We start from the raw sequence: 25763 nt of genomic DNA, 5'->3' as shown, positions 1-25763 counted from the left end.
CGGACCTGTATCTATCTTTTTAGCTTTATCTACTTTGATATTAAACTCGGAGATCGGAGAGATGTTCATCAGAGATCACATTATCTGGAGGTCATGCACCAGTAATATTAAACGCTATTGAGTCATAACAGACAATATTCAACATACTTGTCATAAGTTCAGATGAAACAATAAATTGATAACAATGGGATGTTAAAAAAGTACAGAATATTATTATACAACAGGGAATAATAAAAGAATAATAGATGAATGAATGATTATCTTAGTTAATATAGCAAAACAAAAATTACATTTTTATGTTGGTATATACTCCTTTCGAATCACTTCCATGACATAACTTAATTTATGAATAAATTATTAATGATAACCAGGCAGTTGAAATAATGCTTTGGGGATGTTGAGTACTGTTCCATGGAAATGAGGAGGAACTGAAAGAGCAGGTATCCGGTAAAAAACACAAGAAGGTCCATGTCAAAAAACATGATCAAGTTATAAGAGCAATAAGTAGCAAAACTAGGACAAGCTGACAGTGAAAGAGGATTCTGTTGGAAATTGGGCAGACAAGTGGATAGCATAAGAAACCTCTACTGTAGTCTGTACTTGGGCATTAGAAAAAAGGCTGAAACGATGCCAACACTTGCAGAGCTCATGTAAACCAGCGGGCACTTTGCATAAATAAATGGCCCTTTCTTTCTGTGCCATTGCACCAAGGGAACGTGATTCTGCTGCTTAATTCTTAGGAAAAAACTACTTTGCCTTCCTAAACTTACCGCTTAAATTGACTGCTTGTCAAAAAAAAAAAAATTTCGTTAGCGATTAAAAAAATGATTTTAAATGTATTAAGATATTTTTTTATTTTTTGAAAAATATTTAAATATATTAAAAAATGTGAAAAAAAAAAAAAAAACCAAACAGTGAGGGGCGGTTACTTTGACCAGGCTACTAGAGTATAGTAGCCCGACTCTTACTGAATAAGCTGTGTACCAGGCCAACCAGTTCTTGGTATTTTGGATTCTCTCCTTCTGATTTATGGCTGAAATGTCTTAAAAATAACCAAAAGGCATAATAAGTCACTCCCTCTCTTTATTAAATAGGGGTCATTGAATTTGGAATATGGTAAAGCAGTAGCTCTCGATTGGGGAACTACTACCCCTTTGATGGGTGTCGCAATTGTTCTATGTATTTGAGATATTCTTCTCTATTATTTTGGAAATTTATAATTCTAATTCCATTTTTATATACGAGACTTGATCAGATTTGGTGTTACAAATACTGGTTTGAATATGCTAAAACTGCTAAACTGAATTGGATTCTTTTTCTACAAGAAGGAAGCCTAATTTGCAAGCATTAAATGAATGCATTGTTTTTCAGTTCAACTGAAGAAGTAAGTGTATTGCTTAGGATTGTGGAATATAGGCTTGTGTAATTTTTGTTCTTTAGCAGCCTAGCTAGCCTATTAACTAGGCTTGTGGGTTTTTTTTTTTTTCTTTCTCTCTCTCTCTTGCCATGATGTGCAAGATTGAGAAAAGGTAGTAAAGCAAACCTTTTGCATTCATAAAGGGTTTTGGATTAGTCATTGAATTGTATAAGAGAGAGAGTTTGAGCCTTTTGGTTGATACATTAGATACAAGAAATTTGACAACTTTTAGTTGAGTTTTGCTACATACAAATCGGTGTGTTAAGACACAACTTCCACGTGGAATCTATTATAATTTTAATAAATTCAAAATATAAATGATTTTTTTTTTTTAAGTTACATGGAAAGCTCTACATCACTGTTACATTGAGTATGTCAAAAATTAGATTAGTAAATAAATTTATTCATTTTAGTTTATAATGGTATAGAAAATCAGTATGACCACCAAATAATACTTTTATTTTGTATCTCAAATAATATTGTTGGTGAGATTTGGGTTTATTGGGACTCTTGAATTTGTTATTTTATTCTTTTGTTTAATGAATTTCTTTATAATCTTTTTTGGTGGATGTAGGCTTTATTAAAGTCAAACTTGTCTTCAATCTTAGTGTATTGTGTGATTGTTAAAATTTATTCTTATTTTTACTTCTTCCGATAATAAAATCTTCATTTGTCACTTACAAATTAATAGAACAAGAAAATAAGAAAGAGGTTTCATCATTATTATTTATAATAATCGCCATAATTAGTAAATGAAAATCTCAATTACTATTTTAAGACATGACTTGTGATGTTTTCAACTAGTATTTATAGAAAAATTCTATTCATTATTCTCACAAATAACGGATTTATTTTTTCAATCTTATTGTCAAACATTCAAAACTAATGACACATATACATATACACACACACACACACACATATATATATATATATATATATATATATATATATAATTAAAGACATGGAACTGCCTGCCCACGAAGGCTCAAACCGCATAGCTTTAATCAATTTACACAATTATTTGGGTGTCAAGAATATAATTACTGTGCTCGTCCTTGCTCCTCTAGACCACCTGGGTAGCACCGGTACTCGAGGGATTAATGTGCGAAGTATCATCGAAAATGTCATGCCTTGAAGGATCATACTTCTCTCCATCACCCCACAAAGCGTATGCTTCCTCGCCATGAACAGCATCGTCCCCTATGAGCAGCTCTGCCTCCAACATGCGCAGAGGAATCACCAAATTTATCACAATGCAGATAACAGTAGTCACCACGAGGTTCCATCCAATGATGAATAGACCACCCACCATCTGTTTGAGGACCTGCTTTCCTCCGGTAGTTCCTCCATAGACTCCTCCCCTAGAACTTACGATGGGCAGAAAGAGGTTGCACAACTGGGGCTCTGCAAAGATCCCGGTGAGCATTCCGCCCAGCAAACCAGCCACAGCGTGGGTATGGAACACGCCAAGCGTGTCGTCAACCTTCTGCAGAAGTTTTGACCTTTTGTGTATGATCATCATTGTGAACCATGGAACACTGCCCGACAAAACTCCCATGATTATAGCTGCCCATCCCTGAACAAGACCTGGGATGGACGAGCAAGTATATTAGCACTCCAAGTTGTAATACTTATATACCTTGGTGTAATTAATTAACCTACATAATTGATCCTAGTGATATTATTTCATATTCTAAGTGAATTAAACTGATTAATTTGAGCATCACTTTCGTTTGAAAAGCTTAGATACTACTACTAGATCAATATTGTTGAGATGACGTTTATCATAAGAACAGAGAAATGGAGACTTGTTGGCTGATTGATATGTACCATGATTAGGTGGGTACTAGAGTAAACGCTAGCTGCGTGGAGGATTTGCTAAAAAAAAAAAAAAAAGAAGAAGAAATCATCCTAAATTTTGGTTGACTTCCTCTCCCACCACTGATTTAGTAGAGCATTAATGTTATTGAAGTACTGAGAACTGGGTTTGAAAAAAAGAAATCATCCTAAGTTTTGGCTGACTTGCTGACCATGATGATCTGCCATCGATGATTTTAATATTTAGCACCAAATGATGGTGATTTCTTACTAAAATCATGAGAAGTACTACACGACAGATAGTTAGCGTGCCGGTGTTGTGTCAGCTTGGAAGGAGTCTAGCTAGGGCCATCTATTTCCTAAAACTAAATTAATTAATTTCGTCCATTCGTTTTGAAAAAAAAAATAATTTTTTTTTTTTTATGTAAATTTTAGATTTATCTACTTTTTCAAAATGAATGTATAAGACTGTAGTCTGTGAATATGGTTTATATTGAGATATATTGTATTAATTTCAGAAAAGTCAACTTTCTAAGAAGTTTCCATGTGAAAAGATACATATGAGTAGTGTATACCCAGAAGTGACACTAAATTAAATTAAGTAGATTATATTTAGCATGAATAATTAACTGGGCGAGGTACGCGGTAGTCATGAGTTATCACCTGCACCAGGCGTGATGCAAACGAGGCCGGTGATCATGCCCTGAACTGCTCCAATTACTGAGGGTTTTTTAAAGAAGATGACATCGAGCCACGTCCAGACTAAAAGGCTGGTTGCGGCGCTTATGTTGGTGTTGAGAACTGCCATGGAGGAGTCAATGTTGGCTGCGTAAGGATCTCCACCATTGAACCCCGCCCATCCCATCCACAAAAGTCCTGCTCCTGCCAACATCAACAAAACGTTGTTTGGAGGAAATCTCTCTCTGTCTTTTCTTGATCTTGGTCCTACCTGCATATATGCGCCCTCATTAAACGGCCACCACTCGATCATCACCCTACTTAATACTATAGTACATATATATATGTATATATTAATTATATATACAAGCCAAAAGAACCCGACATGGCGAGATAATGTTACAACCCAAACGGCAGAACTCATGTAATATTCATCGTATCAAAACAAAGATGCACTGAAATATTGTTCGAACTCAAAGTAAGTGGGATTATTGAACAAGTGAACTGCACAGAGCATGCTCTTGATCATGCAACAAATTTTTTTCCCAAAACCACGAAAATAGAGAACTGCGCATATCATAAAAAAGTTTTTAACTTCAATTTGATTCGGAAATATTCTACCCAGAAGAACCAGTCCAGCTTATGGAGTAGTACTAACTCAACCCAAAAGACAAATCATAAAGAGTACTAAGTATTGCCAAGAGTAGTAGAGAAAGAACTGACGGACCCAATAAGCAGCAGTAAATCCAGCAATCCCCGAGGAAAGATGGATGACATAACCACCGGAATAGTCTATGACACCCCAATGAAACAAGAACCCACCACCCCACAAGCTGAAGGCTCCAACGGTGTAAGAGAAAGTGAGCCACAGTGGCACGAACATCATCCAAGCCTTGATGTTCATCCTTGCCAGCAGCGACCCCGCTAATATTACTATCGTGATCGCTGCAAACACGCACTGAAACCACACCATCGTGGCCATGGGGAAGTATGGCCGAGCCATGGGCGTCTCGACCTCGCCATTACCGAAATACTGAGTAGTTTCGGGTAGAGTAGTCCATTCGAGAAGGAACTTCTGGCCCAGAGCCGGGCCGCCTTTTCCCCAGAAGGGAAGGAGCTTGTGTCCAAAGGACATCTTGTAAGCCCACGTTACCCAGCAGATAACTACTGCAGCAAAAGCGTACAAAGCCATGAACGCCGAATTCACGGCCCATTTCTTCTTGACAATACTACCGTAGAGTATGACGAGCCCCGGAACGCTTTGCAGACCGACGAGGGTGGCCGCTATCATCTGCCACCCGTTGTCTCCTTTATTCAACCAGGGCGGCACCGCCAGAGAGGTGCCGGCCTGGTACGCCACTGGAACTGGGTTCGGTGGAGGAGCAGCGCCCATGGCTTGGCTGGCTGGCTGGCTAGCTAGCATAGCAACCTTTGCTCCTTTGCACCCAACTGGCCGCTAACTAGTACGTACTGTGGAGTAAAAAAAATTGGAAAGTGGAGGCTTATAATATAATATAAATTAGATTAAAGAAAGGATATTGTTGACTACTGATCTCTATGTAGAGTGATTATCAACTTAAATAGTATTTCTCAAATCAATGGTCATCACAGATCATTAGCAATCAATGGAGGGAGAAAGTACTACCCGGTGAAGTCCAAGATTATACAGACGGTATTTCTCGAACGTGTTCATTTGTCTTCAGCTTCATCATCAAACGACAAGTACTGTACTGCGTTTACATGATGTCTTCTTGAGAAGACCATGCGTCTTTTTTTTTTTTTTAATTAATAATTCGATTAAATTTTTTGAACAAAAGAGTTGTATTTGGTAATAATTATATATGCGAAAGAAAATAATTCTCAAAATTCAAAAAAAAAAAAAAAAAAAAAAAAAAAAAAAAAAAGAAGGTTTGAATTACAATCGACTAGAGACATAGGACCAATCTCTAAGCCTAGATATTCCTCAAAGACCTAGCTAGCTGGTATTTCTTTAAGGATAAAGTTTTTATTTAAATTGGGTGGATGAAGTTTCCTCTGACCCATTTGTAAATATGACAAGTGTCTATTAAGCATGTTAAAAGTCTAATTTAAAAAATTGTCACGCATTTTTTTATTAAAAAAGGATGTGCTCAAAAGACACGTGTCAATTTTTAAAATGGGTTGGAAGAAGTTTCTTCTAATATAATTTAGAAAGTAACGCTGATAATTCTTTAATTCATGCGTAGTTGTTTACGTCTCTTTAGCACATGTATAAATCTCTTTCAATTGGTCCACTTTTTTTTACATACAAACAAAATTGCTTGATGGCATACGTTTACTTGAATGGAATTAGGAGGCTATTGTCCGCCACAAAAGGGCATTGCATGGTAGCCAAATGTTAAGATTTATGATGCAATGTAACCTCTCATGTCTCTATTGGGATCTCTTTTTCCCGCTGCTTTTGGATCTTTTTTGGTTTTTAGATTGACAGAGACTTCTACACCTTTTTTCTACCGAACAGTATAAACCTTTTTTTTTTCAAAAATATTTTAAATCCATTTAAACATTTCTAAAAATTCACAAACTCATTAAAAACACTTCTTTAAATATTAAGTAATAATTAAAAAAATATTCAATACAAAATGTCGGTAGAAATCATCGGTGGATCTACCATTTCTCTTTTAGATTTGGTTTCATGACCCATCCCATATTAGGATTGTCCCTTACTAATAAGGTATTATTTGGATTTGAAGATGAGTTGAGATGGATTGTGAATAGTAGTGAAATGAGTTGTAAATAATAGTAAGATTTGTGAGTTAAAGTTGATGAATAATAATGAATAATAGTGAGATGAGTTAAGATGAGTTGAAATGAGTTGAGATGACTTGCGAATACAAACTGGGCCAGAATTTCAGGCCGGGGGCCATAACGAGATAATCCCACGTTATGTTAGCTTTCACTCGATAAACTCCTATAAATAGATGTACTTTTAAGGATTATGAGTATCAAATTCGGTTGTTTGAAAATAGATCTCATTCCTTCTTCTTCACAAAAATAATTTAAATACAAATATTTTCAAACTAATTATTATAATTTTTCCAAACTTTCAATTAAAAATTAAAAAATAATTCAATTTTTTCAAATCTCCAAACAAAAATAATATTATAAAACTATATTCTAAAAATATTTTAACTTTATAATATTTTTTATTCAACTTTTTCTCTCTCCTTTACCGAAACCCAAAAAATACTCAACTCAAACTATCTCACTATTATTCATAAAATATCTTACTACTATTTACAAAATTTTCATCTCATCTCACTCTCTAAACGAACCAGTGACAATAAATAATATTATTTTTCATTTACGCTATAAGAGAAACTCTATTTTTATATTTTTTTTTTTTTTTTAGAAACTCGATATTATTAGCCTTTGTCCTACCAAATTCTTGTTTGTCAAACCAGAGTAATATCTAACTTAAAATCTTTCCAAACCAATGCCTTAAGGGATAACAATCTGTGATGTGTTGGCCTATAACCTAAACACATTGGTACATAAAATATACAAAAGCAAGAGAAGAATTCATTTACCAATACTTAGAAATCAACATGGAAGCTTACCAAAGTACAAATATAAGAAGAATAAAAAAGGAGAAAGAAATAAAACTGAATATCAAATAAATATTCTATAGCAATAAACAATAAACAAGTTTTTTTGGGGGAAATTAAAATAATTGTAATTTTGAAGTGCAATTTAAATAACTATAATTACATGGATCGACTTACAAGAATTAATTCATTCTACAAAAAAATTAATGAAACTAAAAGGCCACAAGAAGAAAACAGAACAGAACAAAAACAAAAGGGGGGAAAAGAGTGAATGTAGGAAGAAATCACAGGTTGGGGCTATTGCTACAGAACTATTTCACAAGATGGCACTCAAAAAGACTTGACTCAACATGTTAAAAAAGGTGAAAAGGATTTTGAAATGTCCGTCAAAAATGCCTGTAATTTTTTAGTTTTGGGCCTGCACAAGCATATATGGAATCTCAATCTACGTGGCTGAGATCCAACGCCTGATTCAAAATTTTTATCCGGAGGGCTTTCCATCACTTTTGCTTAAGAATTGCAGTGTCATAAAAGGATGATCCTTCATACCAAACAATTGAGATGAGATGTACCATACTGAATTGCATATTCATTTACTTGAAATAGTCGTGCCGCAAAATTGTGATAAAACTGGGGGGTGATCCATCTTCGTCCTTCTGCTTCCAGAGTTCCCTGTTGCCTTGGATGTACCATGATACTCTTGGAGATATTGGTGTATACAAATCTGCAGGTTTTGAACCGTAAGAACCAAATATTTGCGGCCAGGAAAATGTTTAAAAATGTTTTTCTAACAATGTAATATGATGAAATTTCTAAACAGCATAATTCAGAGCTTTCCTATTAAGATATGTGTTACATAGTTAGAGCTCCAATCCTGATGCTTTTGATGTGTGAAAGAAACCACCACATTCTTCTTGTAGGATCTTGTGGGTTTTTTACCCCGAATAGCATTGTTATTTTCGCAACATATAAGCACACAAAATTTGAAGCCTTATTATATGAGGAATACTTTAGGCACAAATGGATTTCACAAAAATAAACTCACAAAGTAACATGGTTTGATATGGTAAGTTAAATTGTAAAGTAGATCTAATGGATCATGTAAAGCCACGTTGTTTTGTGAATTTACTTTTGTAAATCTTTTTTGTAGCCATAGCACTTCTCTTATTATATTGTATGAAAGGCCTACAATTGCTAACCCAACTGGCCTGGTTTCTTCATTTAAATCTAGAAGCAAAGAAGCTCTACTATAGACTCCCTCCGTATTAGAATCAATGGTAGCACCAAGGTTCACTCAAGTACTGTGAAGTGTTTGTTTGATAAACCGAAAAAGAAAAAAAAGAAGTAAAAACGAGAAACACTTGTTAATTTAGACCACCGATGATAAGAAAAAACGAGACTTTGACATGATATAAACCTTGAAATAGCATCTCCCCCACTTCCAAAATAGAGTTGAAGGAATGAAGTCGTGGATTCAATTTAGATGAATTCTTGAGCTGCATATAAGCAAGCCCACAAAGGAAAAAAAAAAGGACTCAATATCATAAAAAAATGAGTAAGTCAACATTTTACCAGATGAACTTTTTGTTAGAAGTAACTTTACCAAATAAACCACAAGCGTCAAACATTTTTAGCAGTACTGATCTGTTTTTTATCTACAGCAAAATGACTTGTCAAACCAACACTGGAAGACTGGTCAGCAGTTTACACCAGTCGAGTCTTGTTTTAATACATTGGCTGAAAGAAGTATATGACACTATCCTAAATCTTATAATTTGAACTGCACAACTAATACTGGCAAACAGGCCAGTTACTTGAATGAAAAATACTAGATTGTCATGAGTCACTGTTGCTATAACCATCCCTCTGGATCATTCCTTGATGGAAATCTACTGTTGGTTTGTAACTAGAATCTCTCTTTATAAATTTTGATAATCGTACAATCTGTGGTCAACACGTCCTCTTTGGTGCAAACAATAGTGCTGAGAAGTTTCCTTAGCAAGTCACAGATCTACTATCATAATTCCAACTCACCACTAATACAGTGATTTTAGATTGTTAGGCCTTAGAACCTAGGGTACTGGAGTACAATCCTTGTAACTGCGAGGCATACAAACAGATTTGGAAGTTCCTAAGAGGTGGTAGCTTCTCAATAGCAACAATTTCTACTCCAGATAATAGCGGAATGCACACTGTTTTGCTTGTCCATACAATAACCTAACCCATTTCAACAAGGTTTGCAAATGGATTTTTTCATGACCAAACAAAATTCTGAAGGTCATGCAAGGTTTGCTCCCTGATACAAATAAGAGACATACCTGTAATGATGGGTGGATCTGGCTCTCGTGTACTGTGCAATATAGCTGTCCCAGATAACACAGTTATGAAGCCACAAAGCTCCGATGCTATGCTGCTCGCACTTTGACCAGAATAGTCCTGCAAATAGTATACAAAAGATGAATGTTCAAGAAATAGAAGAAATATTTTGTATTCTCTCTCTCTCTCTAAACATTTCTGCATGAGGGTACCTTAAACATTATTGCACTGGCAAGTATTGTAAAAGATGTGAACAAGGCATAATAGATGGGAGAAACAACAGCTGTGTTGAAAGTATCTAATGCCTGCAACAATGCCAGAGTCATTGGACATTAGTAAAATTGAATGCAACATCGCAACGCACACACAGAAGCATACAAAATTTAAATATGAAAAATAAATTATTGTAAACAACAACAAAAAGCAGATATTTAAATAAACTTCAAGGGTATATCTGCCCTCTAATTCAGGCAACATTTCATGTATCCTTAATTTTAAACCAGAAACTTTATTTACATGTTAATACAGCCATCCTCACAGCCAGGTTGAATCCTCACAGAGCCCTATTATTATATACTGAAATGAACGTCCACTAAAGCTCTTTAACCAGAAAAGTCAGCAGACAACCCCTTGGCAGCATTTCAGTGGGAAAAAAATTTGTCCATTAAAAGAAAAAACCTATTAAGCTGTAGAAACGAGTGATCTCTTTCATAAAATATGCACTGATACATTAAGAATATAAATCCACAAGGAACGATAGACCACTAAATTCACATTGTTAATCCCTTGAGTGGGTAACCTTGCCATGTTGGTCACCAAATTTCGTGTCAGACTCACCGATGCTTTCATTGCTACTGATTTATTTTGATTATAATGCATGCACCCTTTATTTTCAAAGAGGAGGGAGGAATGGGATAAAAAGTTTTAAATTGGTAAGAAAAAAATAAAGCTGAAAAAAATCATCTCTGAAAGCTTAAGAAGAAGTTTTTTTTATAACTTTATAAATATGATAAGTTTATTGATGAGCGAAAAAGGCAGAGCCCAATTAAGAAGTTGAAAAGAGATGAAATGAAAAGGCCCAAGTAGCCCTCTTTTGAGGAGGTTTAACAACACCCCCTCCTCTCCAAAACCTATATTCCCCCAAGTCAAAAAAATTCTTGCCTACAAGAATCTCAGCACCAAAATACCGGCTCCTTTAGAACTATCACTAAAACCCCAAACCGCAATGCAAGCTTCTAACTTTATCAAGCTCCTTTAGAACTATCACTAAAACCCCAAACCGCAATGCAAGCTTCTAACTTTATCAAGTCAGATCTCTCTATTTGTACACATCCAAGCCCTCTTAGCATGCACAGTGATAAACCAAGACATCCAATTTTTACAATCTTCTTTCACCACCAAGTTGGATATAATCCTGAAGATGCATCCTTCAAGGCCATATCAAGAAGCTCATAGTTATACCGATACTTGGATGCTCTTGCCAAGTAAACAAAGATCCAAACCATATCTTCGAAATGGCCTAGAACCATGTCTGACAGGAGACAGCTAGAGAATTCAGCGTTCCATATAATCAATATAAGAAATGAGAAGTTCAAATTAAAACACAGGCACAAATTGTCTAAGGTCTCGTTTGTTTTCGCAGATGAAATGAGATTAAAGTTAAAAAGTTGAATAAAATATTGTTAGAATATATTTTTTTAATATTATTTTTGTTTTGAGATTTGAAAAGATTGAATTGTTTATTTTATTTTGTATGGGAATTTGGAAAAGTTGTAATGATTAGATGAGATGAAACGAGATGAGTTGAGAAGTTTCTTGAAAACAAACAAGGCCTTTATTTGTAAACTAGATATGAAAAAAGCATATAATCATGTAAACTGGAAATTCCTCTTGTACTTACTGAGGAGATGTGGCTTTGGGGAGAGATGGTGTATGTGGATCGGATGGTGCATTTCTACAACAAGATTTTCAGTCTTGATCAATGGTAACCCAGAGGGTTTTTTTCAATAGCTCTCGAGGCTTAAGACAAGGTGACCCTTTGTCCCCCCTGCTTTTCGTTATTGTCATCGAGGCTTTGAGTAGGATGTTATCGGCTGTGGTTAGTAATGATTTTATGGCTGGATTTTCAGTGGGTGATCCACAGAGGAGCCTTATCTCGGTCTCTCACTTATTATTCGCAGATGACACTTTAATTTTCTGTGGTGCAAAGCAAGACCAACTCAGGGCACTGAAGGCACTTCTTTTTTGTTTCGAAGCGTCAGGTTTGAGAATTAATTTTGATAAATCAGAGTTAGTGCCTGTTGGGAACGGCAGCATTTCTCGGCAATTGGCTAACACTCTTGGGTGTAAGGTCGCTTCTCTCCCTATGACATATTTGGGGTTACCATTGGGGGCTGCTTCACGGGCTTTATCTATTTGGAACACAGTTATTGAGAAAATAGAACGAAGATTGGATGAGTGGAAGAGAATATATTTGTCGAAATGAGGCCGGGTGACTCTTATCAAGAGTACTCTCTCTAACTTACCAACTTACTTTCTATCTTTATTCCCAATTCCAACTAGTGTGGTGCCGCGTATCGAAAAATTTTATCGGGATTTCTTATGGAGTGGGATGGGAGATGAATTCAAATTTCACCTAGTCAGTTTGGATAAGGTGTGCAGACCAATTCCTTTAGGTGGGTTGGGGATAAAGAATTTGAGAACTTTTAATCGGGCATCGCTTGAAAAATGGCTTTGGAGATACAATTCAGAACCAGAAGCTCTATGAAAATTAGTGGTTGATTGCAAACATGGTAAGATGGGGGGGGGGGGGGGGGGGGGGGGGAGGGATTGGTGTACTAGAGAGGGGAATGGGTCCTATGGGGTGGGGGTTTGGAAGCACATACGACATGGTTGGGGGATGCTTTCTCGACATACTAAATTTTTGGTGGGGGAGGGCACTCGTATAAAATTTTGGAGGGATATTTGGTGTGGGGAGGAAGCTCTAGCGGACGTCTTCCCTTCCGTTTTTTGTGTGGCATGTGATCCAGAGGCTTCAATGGCGGATCTCATGGTTCGTTCAGGGGATCAACTCCATTGGAATGTCACCATTAGCAAAGCAACTCAAGATTGGGAACTAAACAGTTTTGAGGCATTTTTCAGTTGAGTGTACTCTTCGAGGATGTCTGGATTGCGAGAAGATAAGTTGTGGTGGAATCCGGCAGGTAAGGGTGTTTTTTCAGTTCGCTCCTTTTATAAGTCCCTTACTATGCTTCCAAACACGCATTTTCCTTAGAGAGGATTGTGGAGGAATAAGGCACCTCCAAAAGCACTATTTTTCACTTGGACAACGGCTCTGGGTAAGATCCTGACCATTGATAATCTGCAGAAGCGCCGGGTTATTATTACAGAATGTTGTTGTATGTGCAAGAAAGCTGGCGAGACAGTGGATCATCTTTTGCTACATTGTGAGACAGCTAGAGCACTGTGGAGCGATGTGTTCATTCGAATAGGGTTAAATTGGGTGATACTTGCTATAGTGGTAGAGTTATTGGCTAGCTGGGTAATGCCGGATGGTCCTCCACAAATCAAAACTGTGTAGAAGATGGTTCCTATTTGTATTATGTGGTGCATATGGCGGAAGCGTAATGGGCCGACATTTGAAGATAAGGAGCGGACATTAGAGGATCTTAGAATTTTATTTTTTCGCACCTTACTTCTTTGGGCTATTGCCGTAGATTTTAATGGCCTAAATGTACATGATTTTCTTTCTTCTTTTTTAGCAACTAGATAGGTTTTATCTCTAGTATACCACCTTGTGTACCTGGGCTTTGCCTATTCTTATTTATAGTACCGTTTACTTATCAAAAAAAAAAAAAACTTAAGTTTTTCAATCACATATACAGCATTTTGATACGAAATGATGCAGAACTCACTTATACTGACCATGTTTAGATAATTTAATTGGGTAATGATACAGGTAATTGCAACCATTGCAAAAATCCATGTCTGAAAGTATTTGAGCTGGTTTGTGCCCTCTAATGTGAGCTCAATTGCAATACCAATGGCTTTTATACTCATGACCTGCAAAAGCCAAAAACTTGGTTACATATAGGAAACCTTGAATATCACTTAAGTATAAATGATACTTAGAGAACAAGGTATGAACATCAAACAACAAAATAGTAACTTATAAGAGAGCAGTGAACAATCGAGCCACAAATAACTCACTGTCAAAGATCCAATTATGGAGCATATTCCTATATAAACCATTATGTTGGTTTGGCCACAGCGAGGAGCACAGTACAGGACCAGTACCAATGTTATAGCTACCGCAGCGGCCGTATACAAAAGAAATGCTGGGTGTAAGAGCGCATCAAACTAATCAGAAGATAAGCTGGAGATGAGAAACTAGCATTCCAATAAAAATATGAGATGACCGTTCAGTGATTAACAAAAATCTAGCAGCGTACCTGGTTGGATGGCTAATTCCCAGATTTGTTCTACAGAACTAAGAGATTCCTCTTCAGGTGAATGGAGTACAATCACTGTAGATCCCACTATACAAAGAAGACATCCCAACATCCCCATTTTCTGGAGTTTCTCCTTCAACAAGAAATGTGCCAAAACAGCACTACATCATTTCCATACAGACATAGTTCAACTTCATCAGGAACACTATAAATAGTCGAACGTCCAAGAAGAAATGTTAATCAAATTTTCATATCACTAGAAATCAAATGTACCTAACTATAATACTCAATGCACCAAGGGGCGTCACCAGCACAGCGGGTGCATATATGTACGCTGCAAAATTCGCTATCTCCCCAACAATCACTGTCAACGTAGCAAAAATATGATATCAACAATAGCCAAGCCTAATGGAGGAGCAAAGGAGAAAAGAGCCAAGAACTCAAATATTACTGAGCCCTCAATCACCAATTATATTATGATAAGCTCAAAGAAACAAAAATATCATCCAATTGAGCATGGTACAATCTTAGCCCAATTGAACAACCCAAAATAAATTACCAAATTTAACTTAATTACCAGTATTTGGCTAATCGAGAAACCAAAGACAGTTAGTACAATGCAGAAGCGTAAGCAAAAGAGCAGCTTACTTGTAATCATCCCGATCCACCATAGAGGCTCTAAAAGATAACCATACCCTCCGACACCTAAGACGCCAAAAACCAAACAAGAGACGGACTGATTAGGGCGCATACAGGGTAAAAAAAAAAGTTACAGATTTAATGCGCGTGAGCTGAAAAATGTAAGAGCTTACTAGCTCGAGGGCCGTTTACCCCGGCCCGGCGGAGACCCTTCTTCTTGATGATGAAGCTCGATCCAATGAAGGCGCTGGAAACCATGGCCAAAATAAAGCCTTTCAAATTACTCGAGTACATCTAAATCAACCTTATATATACAAAATAATACACTTATTTGCATTAACAGCTGTATCGATAAGAAGAAGGATGCATAATAGTCACTGTGAGCAAGCAAAGCAAGCAGGGAAGCGAGTGGATTTGGAAACCCCCGTCTCCACAACTGGACCCCCTGTACTAGGGTTGGGTTTTGTTCGGGTCCTCTCTCTCTCTCTCTCTCTCTCTCTAAACTGCGGATCCAAAGGACGGTCGTGGAGGGAACGTTAAACTTGTCACCTGCCAGTCGCCTTGACGCCAACTGTCCGCAGCCCGATTCGTCCACTCCAACCAAATGCCAATCTTCTGAGGACTGGAAAACTGCGCGTTTGCGCACCGAAGTACACCGAGAAGCTGACATGACTGTCTTAATGAAACGAATCGTTTTGATTTTACTTGAATGAGTACAGCTTTGGGCGGGATCCGAAGTTAAATGAAAATTTTGAACACAGTTTTGCATTCTCTTTGTTGCGCCTCTTCCTTCCCCGCGTGCCCTCTCTCTTCTCTGATGATCTTCTCTGGTTTTTTTGGTTGTTTGCATTGTGAATTTGTGGTTGCTTCCTTTATATTTTATTCTGGCGATTTTTGGTCCAATCTTCCCCTGCCTCTCTTCATTCTTTCATCTTGTTTTGTGCATCACATGATCTATAATTTTTTGAAAGAGCAAGGGGATTGGTTCGGTGCATCACATGCTTTGAGGCGCTGAAGAATATGTTGGGTTATGAGAATATGTGCATTGGAAGATTATGTGCATTAGAAGAATAATGACTGTTGAAACAATATTACATTGACATTATATTCCAGGAAATTTAAACAAGCAAAAATGATTTTCTCATTAAATTCTAGCTGAAAAACAGTTAGTTCACTGGTAAATTGCTTTAGTTGTGTGTGTAAAAAATAAGCTCATAAATAGATTTTCTAAAAAAACTCACAATTTGATACTTTCATCAATCTTCCATTAATTTTCTAAAGGGATATTGACTAAGAGTTATTTTATTCTTAAGCTGATATATAGAACGTATAATTCACATCACTTAAATTTTAAGATCTAATTTATAAGATTAAAATTGAATTTATCTCTCGAATCAACTTATATTAAGTAAGCATTTTACTATAGTAAAGGCCGAACTGCTTATCAAGAGATGGCAAAATAGTTGTTGATAATTCACTATGTGCAAGGTACTGACATGGGTTTTTGTAGGTGTTTTATTTTTAGATCAATCGAATTCCAACTATATTTCAATTTGATAAAAAATATAAGAGAATTTTCTCGCTAGTCCTTTTGCTAAAAGTGCGGCTATACATTAACCACACTTTCTGTTGGGAATAAGTGTAGCTGGGACTAACACGAAGTATAGTAGCGGAACTAAAAACGAAAGAAATAGATGACAATCTCACAGAAAGAACACCAAGAATTAAGTGGTTCGACTCAAAACGAGCCTACGTCCACTGGTGGGGTCGGTATCGAAGATTTCACTATCAACAGAGATGGAGTACAAATCAATACAACAAAACTTCACAAGGAAGTTATCTCTCAAACTCACTCTAGACTTCTCTCTCAAGAAAACACTAAAAACAACTAACAAATGAATTCAGAAGAAGTGAATTATGAGAGGGGGCGCCGTTTGATATTTATAGGAAAAGTGAGAATTCACTTTTGTGAACATTGGCTCGAGCGAACGTCGAGCGAGTGTTGAGCGAACGTAGATATTCTGCAATTCGCTCAAGCCAACAGTTGTGCGAGAGTCGAGCGAAGCTCTCTGCCTGAATTCGCTCGAGCTGAACGTCGAGCGAATGTCGAGCGAAGCTCTCTGTCTGAATTCGCTCGAGCTGAACGTCGAGCGAATGTCGAGCGAAGCTCTCTGTCTGAATTCGCTCGAGCTGAACGTCGAGCGAATGTTGAGCGAAGCTCTCTGTTTGACTTCGCTCGAGCTGAGTGAACCTCCGCTCGAGCGAACGTACGACACTTGCACTGTTCAATCAGAATTCAAGCCACCTCATAACAAATCTCCACCTTGGCTTGAACTCTGCCAAAACACCAAAAAACCTCCGACCACAAAACCAATCCCACCACCACCAAATCCCTTACGGGAATAACAAAATGCGAACACCAATCAAGTCCAAACAAAGTTTGAACTTGTATACTGCAACTGGCTTAGTCATCATATCTGCTGGATTCTCTGTAGTAGCAATCTTCAGAATCTGTATAGCACCCTTTATAACAATCTCTCTGAGAAAATGGTACCTGACATCAATGTGCTTCATTCTTTCATGATACATTTGATTTTTGGTCAAATGTATTGCACTCTGACTGTCACAGAATACTGAGATCCTATCTTGTTGTAAACCCAAGTCATTGACCAAGCCTTTCAACCAAATGGCCTCCTTAACAGCCTCTGCTGCTGCCATGTACTCTGCTTCGGTAGTTGATAAAGCAACAGTGGATTGCAGTGTTGCTTTCCAACTAATAGCTGACCCACACAGAGTGAAAACATAACCTGTCAATGATCTTCTTTTATCTAAGTCTCCAGCATAATCTGAATCAACAAAACCAGTAACTTTGGGACTGAGATCGACATCTCTATCAAATATTAACCCAAAGTTCAGGGTTCCCCTCAAATACCTGAGTATCCATTTCACAGCCTGCCAATGAGTCTTACCTGGGTTAGCCATATACCTGCTAACTACGCTCACTGCCTGTGAAATGTCTGGGCGGGTGCAAACCATTGCATACATGATGCTGCCAACTGCATTTGAATAAGGAACACTAGCCATGAACTGTTCCTCTTCATCTGTCTGAGGAGATAGGCAAGCTGAAAGCTTAAAGTGCGTAGCAAGTGGTGTACTTACTGGTTTGGAATCAAACATCCCAAATCTCTGAAGCACTTTCTCAATATACTTTCCCTGGGACAAGTACAACTTTCCAGCTTTCCTATCTCTGAAGATTTCCATTCCCAAAATCTTCTTTGCAGCACCTAAGTCTTTCATTTCAAACTCATTTCTGAGTTGGGTTTTTAACAAACTTATGTCAAATATGCTTCTAGCAGCAATAAGCATATCATCAACATATAATAGCAAATAAATGAAAGACTTATCAGATAATTCCTTATGATAAACACAACTATCATAGTTACTTCTCAAATAACCATGATCAATCATAAAGGAATCAAACCGCTTATACCATTGCCTTGGCGACTGCTTCAAACCATATAAAGACTTCTTCAATCTGCACACATGATCTTCCTTGTTTTCAACAATGAATCCCTCTGGCTGATGCATGTAAATGGTCTCTTCAAGTTCACCATGTAGGAACGCTGTTTTAACATCAAGTTGCTGTAGCTCTAAGTCATACAATGCTACTAAAGCTAGTAGCAATCTGATCGAACTGTGTTTCACCACTGGAGAGAAGACTTCAGTGAAGTCAATGCCTTCTCTCTGACTGAAGCCCTTAGCAACTAAGCGTGCCTTGTACCTTGCATCTGTATCACCCTGGATTCCCTCTTTTCTTTTGAAAACCCATTTGCAGCCAACAGTCTTTACCTTCTTTGGCAACAGAACCAAATCCCATGTTTGGTTTTTGTGAAGAGACTCAATCTCTTCAGTCATAGCTGCGCACCACTGTGCAGATTCTACGCTCTTGACAGCTTCTGAATAACTGGAAGGTTCCTGACCAACAAAATTCTCTGCCGTAGTAAGAGCATACATAACCATATCTGCATGAGCATATCTCTGAGGTGGTCTAATCTGCCTCCTCTGTCTACCAGTCGCTATACTGTAGTCTTGCTCACCTTGTGCGCCGCTACTTGAATCAGAATCATGCTCATCTTCAATCGCATGATCTTGGGCACCGTTGGGCAGCCCTTGTGATGCTTCCACCTGAAACTCCACCTGCTTTCTAACATCCTGTTCTTGTCCTGTAGACTCAGAATTCTCCTTCCTCGGTCTAAGCATGGATTTTTCATCAAAAGTGACATCCCTACTGATTACAAACTTGGGTGATTTAGGATCAGTACACCACAACCTAAATCCCTTCACCCCACTGGCATACCCAATGAATATGCCCTTCTTTGCCCTTGGCTCAAGTTTTCCATCATTAACATGAAAATATGCAGGACAACCAAAAATTTTCAAATTTGAATAATCAGCAGGAGTATCAGACCATACCTCATTCGGAGTCTTCAAACCAATCGCTGTGGCTGGAGAGCGATTGACCAAATAACAGGCCGTGTTGATTGCTTCAGCCCAGAAATCCTTAGCCAAGCTTGCATTAGAAAGCATGCTGCGAGCTCTCTCCAAGAGGGTCCTGTTCATCCGTTCAGCTACCCCATTTTGCTGTGGAGTATGTCTAACTGTACGATGTCTGGCAATACCCTCATTTTTGCAAAATTCATCAAACTCACCTCCGCAGAACTCCATACCGTTGTCAGTGCGAAGTCGCTTGATTTTCTTGCCCGTCTGATTTTCAATCAAAGCTTTCCACTGTTTGAAGTTGACAAACACATCACTTTTCTGCTTCAAAAAGTAGACCCAAACCTTCCGAGAGAAATCATCAATGAACGTAAGCAAATATTGAGCTCCACCTTTTGACGGGACGGAAGATGGGCCCCAAAGATCAGAATGAATGTAGTCCACAGAACTTTTGGTTCTGTGAACCCCTGTAGAGAACTGAACTTTGCACTGTTTGCCAAACACGCAGTGCTCACAGAAATCCAGTTTCCCTATCTTCTGATCACATAACAAACCCTGCTTACTCAGAATTGACATTCCCTTTTCACTCATATGACCCAACCGCATATGCCACAAACGAGTGACATCTGAATCTGGATCATCAGAAACTGACACTGCAGCTGCACCTGTCACGGTAGAGCCCTGAAGGAAATAAAGACCATTTGTCTTATCTCCTTTCATCACAACCATAGAGCCCTTACTGACTCTGATAGCTCCACCTTCACCAATGTACTTATAGTCCAGAGAATCAAGAGTACCCAAAGAAATAAGATTCTTTTTCAAATCTGGAATATGTCGAACATTAGACAAAGTCCGGACAATTCCATCAAACATCTTGATTCTAACTGAACCAATTCCAGCAATTTTACAACCCATATCATTCCCTAACAAAATAGAACCTCCGTTGACCGATTCATAGTTAGTGAACCAGTCCCTCTTGGGACACATATGGAAAGTGCAAGCTGAGTCCAAAACCCACTTGTCACTAAAGCGACTATTGGAGTCGCTTATTGCTAGAACAAGATCTAGGTCGTTAGACCTATCATCAGCAACACTAACGGCATTAGATGAACTAGTGCCGTCCTCCCTGTTTTTCAATTTTGGACACTCGTTCTTGTAGTGACCAAACTTATGGCAGTAATGACATTTGACGTTTTTCTTACTGAACGTTGTTTGTGAACTGCCCCTGGATTTCCCCTTATTCTTCTCTGAACCCCTGTCATTCGATCTACCCCTGCTTGAGGACCCCTTAACAAACAAACCACTAGCTTGTTCATTAGTGTTCTTCACACTCAATTTATTCCTCAACTCCTTAGAATTCAAAGCAGACTTTACATCTACCAAGGAAATTGTATTTCTACCATACAACATGGAATTCACAAAGTTCTCAAAAGATGTGGGTAATGAACATAAAATAATTAACGCTTGATCTTCTTCTTCAAGCTTAATATCTATGTTCCTCATATCCATAATGAGTTTATTAAACTCATCTAGGTGTTCAGAAATAAGAGTACCTTCCTTCATTTTTAGAGTGTATAACCGTTGTTTCAAATACAACCGGTTAGTGAGAGATCTCTTCATGTACAGATTCTCAAGTGCAGACCAGAGACCAATTGCTGTTTCCTCATCAGCAACCTCTCTTAAAACTCCATCAGATAGTGACAAAAGAATAGTACTGTGTACCTTTTCTTCTTCTTCTTTCGAAGGAGCCGGAGAATCTTCAGATACTGATGCTTCTAATACTTTTGACAAGCCCTGTTGTCGCAGTAAAGCCTTCATCTTGATGCGCCATAGACTGAAACTGTTCTGACCGTCAAATTTCTCCACTTCGAACTTAGCCATAGCCATCCCTCCAGATCCTGAGCAAAGCTCTGATACCAGTTTGTTGGGAATAAGTGTAGCTGGGACTAACACGAAGTATAGTAGCGGAACTAAAAACGAAAGAAATAGATGACAATCTCACAGAAAGAACACCAAGAATTAAGTGGTTCGACTCAAAACGAGCCTACGTCCACTGGTGGGGTCGGTATCGAAGATTTCACTATCAACAGAGATGGAGTACAAATCAATACAACAAAACTTCACAAGGAAGTTATCTCTCAAACTCACTCTAGACTTCTCTCTCAAGAAAACACTAAAAACAACTAACAAATGAATTCAGAAGAAGTGAATTATGAGAGGGGGCGCCGTTTGATATTTATAGGAAAAGTGAGAATTCACTTTTGTGAACATTGGCTCGAGCGAACGTCGAGCGAGTGTTGAGCGAACGTAGATATTCTGCAATTCGCTCAAGCCAACAGTTGTGCGAGAGTCGAGCGAAGCTCTCTGCCTGAATTCGCTCGAGCTGAACGTCGAGCGAATGTCGAGCGAAGCTCTCTGTCTGAATTCGCTCGAGCTGAACGTCGAGCGAATGTCGAGCGAAGCTCTCTGTCTGAATTCGCTCGAGCTGAACGTCGAGCGAATGTTGAGCGAAGCTCTCTGTTTGACTTCGCTCGAGCTGAGTGAACCTCCGCTCGAGCGAACGTACGACACTTGCACTGTTCAATCAGAATTCAAGCCACCTCATAACACTTTCCGCACACTCAGCATGCAAATTCTTTTTTTTTCTAAACGCAGTACACAATAAGCTGCAATAAATATTTTTCTTTTTGCTAATGCCTAAATAACAACGGCTAATGTTGTGTTGCCACGTAGCACACTAATGGAGAAAATAATACACCGCGGCACACATAATAATTATGTTGTTGGAGCCTACCAGCCCAGAACCAAACGGAAGGCCACCAGTGACTACTAGACCAAGACCCTCCCTCTCTCCCATCCACCGCCGAGAACAAGCATGACGGAAGGCTACCACCAATTCCAACCCACGCCCGTGCTCTTCTCTCCCATCCATTGCCAGGAACGTAGACAACGAAAGGGAGTGAGAATCTCTCTACCTTTACTCGTGCTCTTCTATCCTATCGACTACCAGTAACCTCTCTCCGTTCAGACTATTATGATGGTAAGTCATTGATTTTCTTTTTTTCTCACTTTTGGAAAATAATTTGTATGAAATTTGAGTTGAGAAATCACGAATTTTGGGACTGAGAAATCACACATTTTTCAATTATTTTAACCGAAGTCAGTCACGAATTTGGATAGACTACAATTTATAAGTTGTAGCCTTCAAATTTTACAATCTAAAGTTGTTCTAGAAAGTGAGAATGGCACATCTCATAAGTTGAGTAGACTACAATTCATGAGAGGGGATTCTTGTTGGGTTGATTGAATCTTGTACGAACATAATAGAATTTGATGGGCAAGATCTTTTTATTTTATTTTATTTCTGCTTCGTGGAGGTTCTTTTGTGTCTCTGCAAATTCCATTATGTTCCATTCCTAGAGCGGGGAGGTAAAGAATGATATATACTTTCTTATCCTTCATCAATGCTTTTGATATTTCATTTTTTATGTAAAAATTTCCAGGTAGAAACAATATTTAAACAACTCCTACAAAGATGCATTTTTGAAATAAATAAATAAAACTAGTAAATAAAAAATTAAAAAAAAAACCATTTCCAGACGATGGAGATAGACAGAAGAGGGCGATCACGGTCTGGTAGTGGTGGCAAAATAGTCTCAAAGCAACAAATGGTTGACGGTAGTAGCAAGAAAAAATCGTAGCAGCTGAGAATGAAGAAAGAAATCTTAGAGCACTCCCAAACTTTTGTATTATACAAAAAATGTAAATAATTTGAAGAATTGTTCTAAAAAGATGCTCCGTCCGATTATGTAAAATGAATTGTAAAATATATTTAACTACAATATCCCATTATATGTAGTGGATACTGTTCATCTTGTGAAAAATTTTTTATTGTTGATATTTCATTTACTTTCTTACTTTTATTTACTTTAACTTTTATCATATAAGCAAATTTTTTTTATTGTTCATCATTTAAAACACTTATATTTCATTTTTTTTTAAAAATATCTTAGAATTATTTTTAAACGAATTTTTTCATATTTGATTATATTTTTAATTTTTATTTGGTTTATATATTTTTATTTTACGTGTATAGAATTGAATTATTTTACATTATATATAAAAATAAATTGTAAATATAAAAAAATATATAGATATTGTAAATTTATTGGTAGAAATAAAATATTTAAAAATAATAAAAAAAGAATATTTAAATGATATAAAGAAAAAATAGATAAATTAATAGATAATATATTATAAAAACAGTATATAAAATAAAAAAAATAAATTTTAATAATATATTTTAAAGGATAAGAATTCATTAGTTTTGTTTGGTTACCAAACTCACCTCAATTCATCATTATAACTTTTTCAAATCCCAATACAAAATATAATAAATAATTCAATTTTTTTAAATTTTAAAATAATAATAATATTAAAAAATAATATTCTAATAATATTTTATCATTACAATTCAACTCAACTCAACTCACTTTAACATCCACACACACCCTAAAAATACTCGTAAAGAGTGAATTGAGAGATAAGCAAAATGTAAACAGTACAAGTTGAGGCTCATGACAAAGAAATCGCAGGTTTTTAATTTTTTCTGCTAGAAATCTCCTGTGATGCGGCTCATTAACTTACTGTATAGAGTGCTTATATGTCCATCTGTTATTGGTATCGGTTAATCCAAGGAGAACGGCACATCCGCTCCAATATAATCGTAAGAAAACGACAGACAATACAAACACTTCGATCCGTAAACTATTATTTGCCATACTCGATGCGTAAGAATTCAAATAATTAAAGTTTCTCTAGTTTTATTTAGATGATATATATATATATATGTATTTATATATTTTTTGAAAACTATTTAGGTTGCGTTTTGATGTTGAACTGAATTGAGTTGAATTGAGTTGAGTTGAGATGATAAAATATTATTATAATATTATTTTTTAATATTATTATTATTTTAAAATTTAAAAAAATTGAATTGTTTATTATATTTTACGTTGGAATTTAAAAAAATTATAATGATGAATTTTTAAGATGTTTATAAACTTCAAATTCAAATATTCACGATCCACGACAGAAAGAAATTGTCATAGTGCCGTGTTGCCATGGAAAAATGAAAGGAATCAAAATTTGAAATTTTGCTTAAATTGTGCATGATAATGTATTTTTCTTTTAAGACAAGTTTTGCCAAACCAATTTGGACTATAATTGGTTTGACTAGGTTAAGGCAAATAAAGAGTCTCCAAAATACAATGAAATCTGTAAAATTATTATCTTGTTTGATTGCATTATGCACTTAATGAATTAAACTAGAAAGAATATTTATTATTCTAGTAAAATAACTTAATGAACACTAACGGATAAAAATGGAAGATGACAAAATGGAGAAGGAAAACCAAAAAAAGTGAAAAAAGGATCTCTCCTTAAGGGCTCGTTTGGATACTGAGATGAGATGAAATAGTTTTAGATAAGTTGAATAAAATATTATTAGAATGTTATTTTTTATATTATTATTATTTTGAAATTTTAAAAAAATTAATTTTTTTATTAAATTTTGTATAAAAATTTAAGAAAATTATAATAATAAGCACTAATCGTTTGGTTATTAATCTCATCTCAACTTATCATTACAATTTTTTCAAATTACAATACAAAATATAATAAACAATTCAACTTTTTTAAATTTAAAAATAATAATAATATTTTAATAATATTTGATTATCTCAGCTCAACTCAGTTCAACATCTAAATGCAAATTAAATGTGTTTATAAGGACCATTAAGGGACATTTTTCTAGTAAAAAACTGTGACTTTTGAATAGCAGTTAAAATAATTTATGACTGTTAATAAAATAATCTATCATCCATTGCCGATGAGAAATTAGAAAAAAAAAAAGGGGAAAAGTATTTTGCATTCTTAAATTATAATCTAAGATAAAAAAAAAATTGCCTACTTATATTTCTCACTTATTAAAAACTTCTTAATTTAACTTCGATTGTTAATGGAAAAAAAAAATTAGAATCCACTATTTTTTTAACTTCTCATATAAAAGTTAAACTTATCACAATCTGACCTGTGCCCAAAACTAAATGAGAGAACCATGAGATGAAGGTTTTCATACATTTCAACCAAAAAAATTAAATTAATCTTAACTTATAAAAATTAAATTCATCTCAATAAGATTTACAAAATATTATTATTTACAATTCAACTAACTCATCTGAACATCCAAACGTAACCTGAGCATAATCTTTACAGTTAGATATTTATTGAAAGAGTAAAGTGGCTATTTTTAATAATTTGAATATTTAATGTATAACTTTATATCTCAAAAATATT

General features: G+C 36.3%; 2 protein-coding genes across 4 annotated transcripts; both read right to left on the bottom strand.

Annotated features, from left to right (window-relative positions):
• Positions 1-1581: 1581 nt before the first annotated feature.
• Positions 1582-5413, bottom strand: LOC121250038 (ammonium transporter 3 member 1-like). Of its 2 annotated transcripts, XM_041148952.1 has the most exons (4): positions 4644-5413; positions 3902-4187; positions 2470-3007; positions 1582-1791 (listed from the first exon to the last, which is right to left on the bottom strand). In XM_041148952.1, the coding sequence occupies exons 1-3, from the start codon at positions 5337-5339 to the stop codon at positions 2484-2486; spliced, it is 1506 nt and encodes a 501-aa protein (XP_041004886.1). In that variant the 5' UTR covers positions 5340-5413; the 3' UTR covers positions 1582-1791; positions 2470-2483. The 2 variants fall into 2 exon arrangements, with proteins under 2 accessions (XP_041004886.1, XP_041004885.1); XM_041148951.1 differs by lacking the exon at positions 1582-1791 and having other exon boundaries at positions 2399-3007; positions 4644-5412.
• Positions 5414-7642: 2229 nt separating this feature from the next.
• LOC121250040 (probable magnesium transporter NIPA6) lies at positions 7643-15712 on the bottom strand. Of its 2 annotated transcripts, none has more exons than XM_041148954.1 (9): positions 15083-15712; positions 14919-14975; positions 14544-14634; positions 14271-14431; positions 14029-14156; positions 13744-13881; positions 10032-10124; positions 9822-9939; positions 7643-8079 (listed from the first exon to the last, which is right to left on the bottom strand). In XM_041148954.1, exons 1-9 carry the CDS (start codon positions 15201-15203, stop codon positions 7985-7987), a joined length of 1002 nt encoding a protein of 333 aa, XP_041004888.1. In that variant the 5' UTR covers positions 15204-15712; the 3' UTR covers positions 7643-7984. The 2 variants fall into 2 exon arrangements, with proteins under 2 accessions (XP_041004888.1, XP_041004887.1); XM_041148953.1 differs by having other exon boundaries at positions 7643-8227; positions 15083-15700.
• Between the last annotated feature and the right edge of the window lie 10051 nt (positions 15713-25763).

This window comes from Juglans microcarpa x Juglans regia, chromosome 2D (genome assembly GCF_004785595.1).
Source record: "Juglans microcarpa x Juglans regia isolate MS1-56 chromosome 2D, Jm3101_v1.0, whole genome shotgun sequence".
NCBI lineage: Eukaryota > Viridiplantae > Streptophyta > Magnoliopsida > Fagales > Juglandaceae > Juglans > Juglans microcarpa x Juglans regia.
Note: the sequence above shows the minus strand (reverse complement) of the source record. Positions and strands in the feature narration are given on the sequence as shown.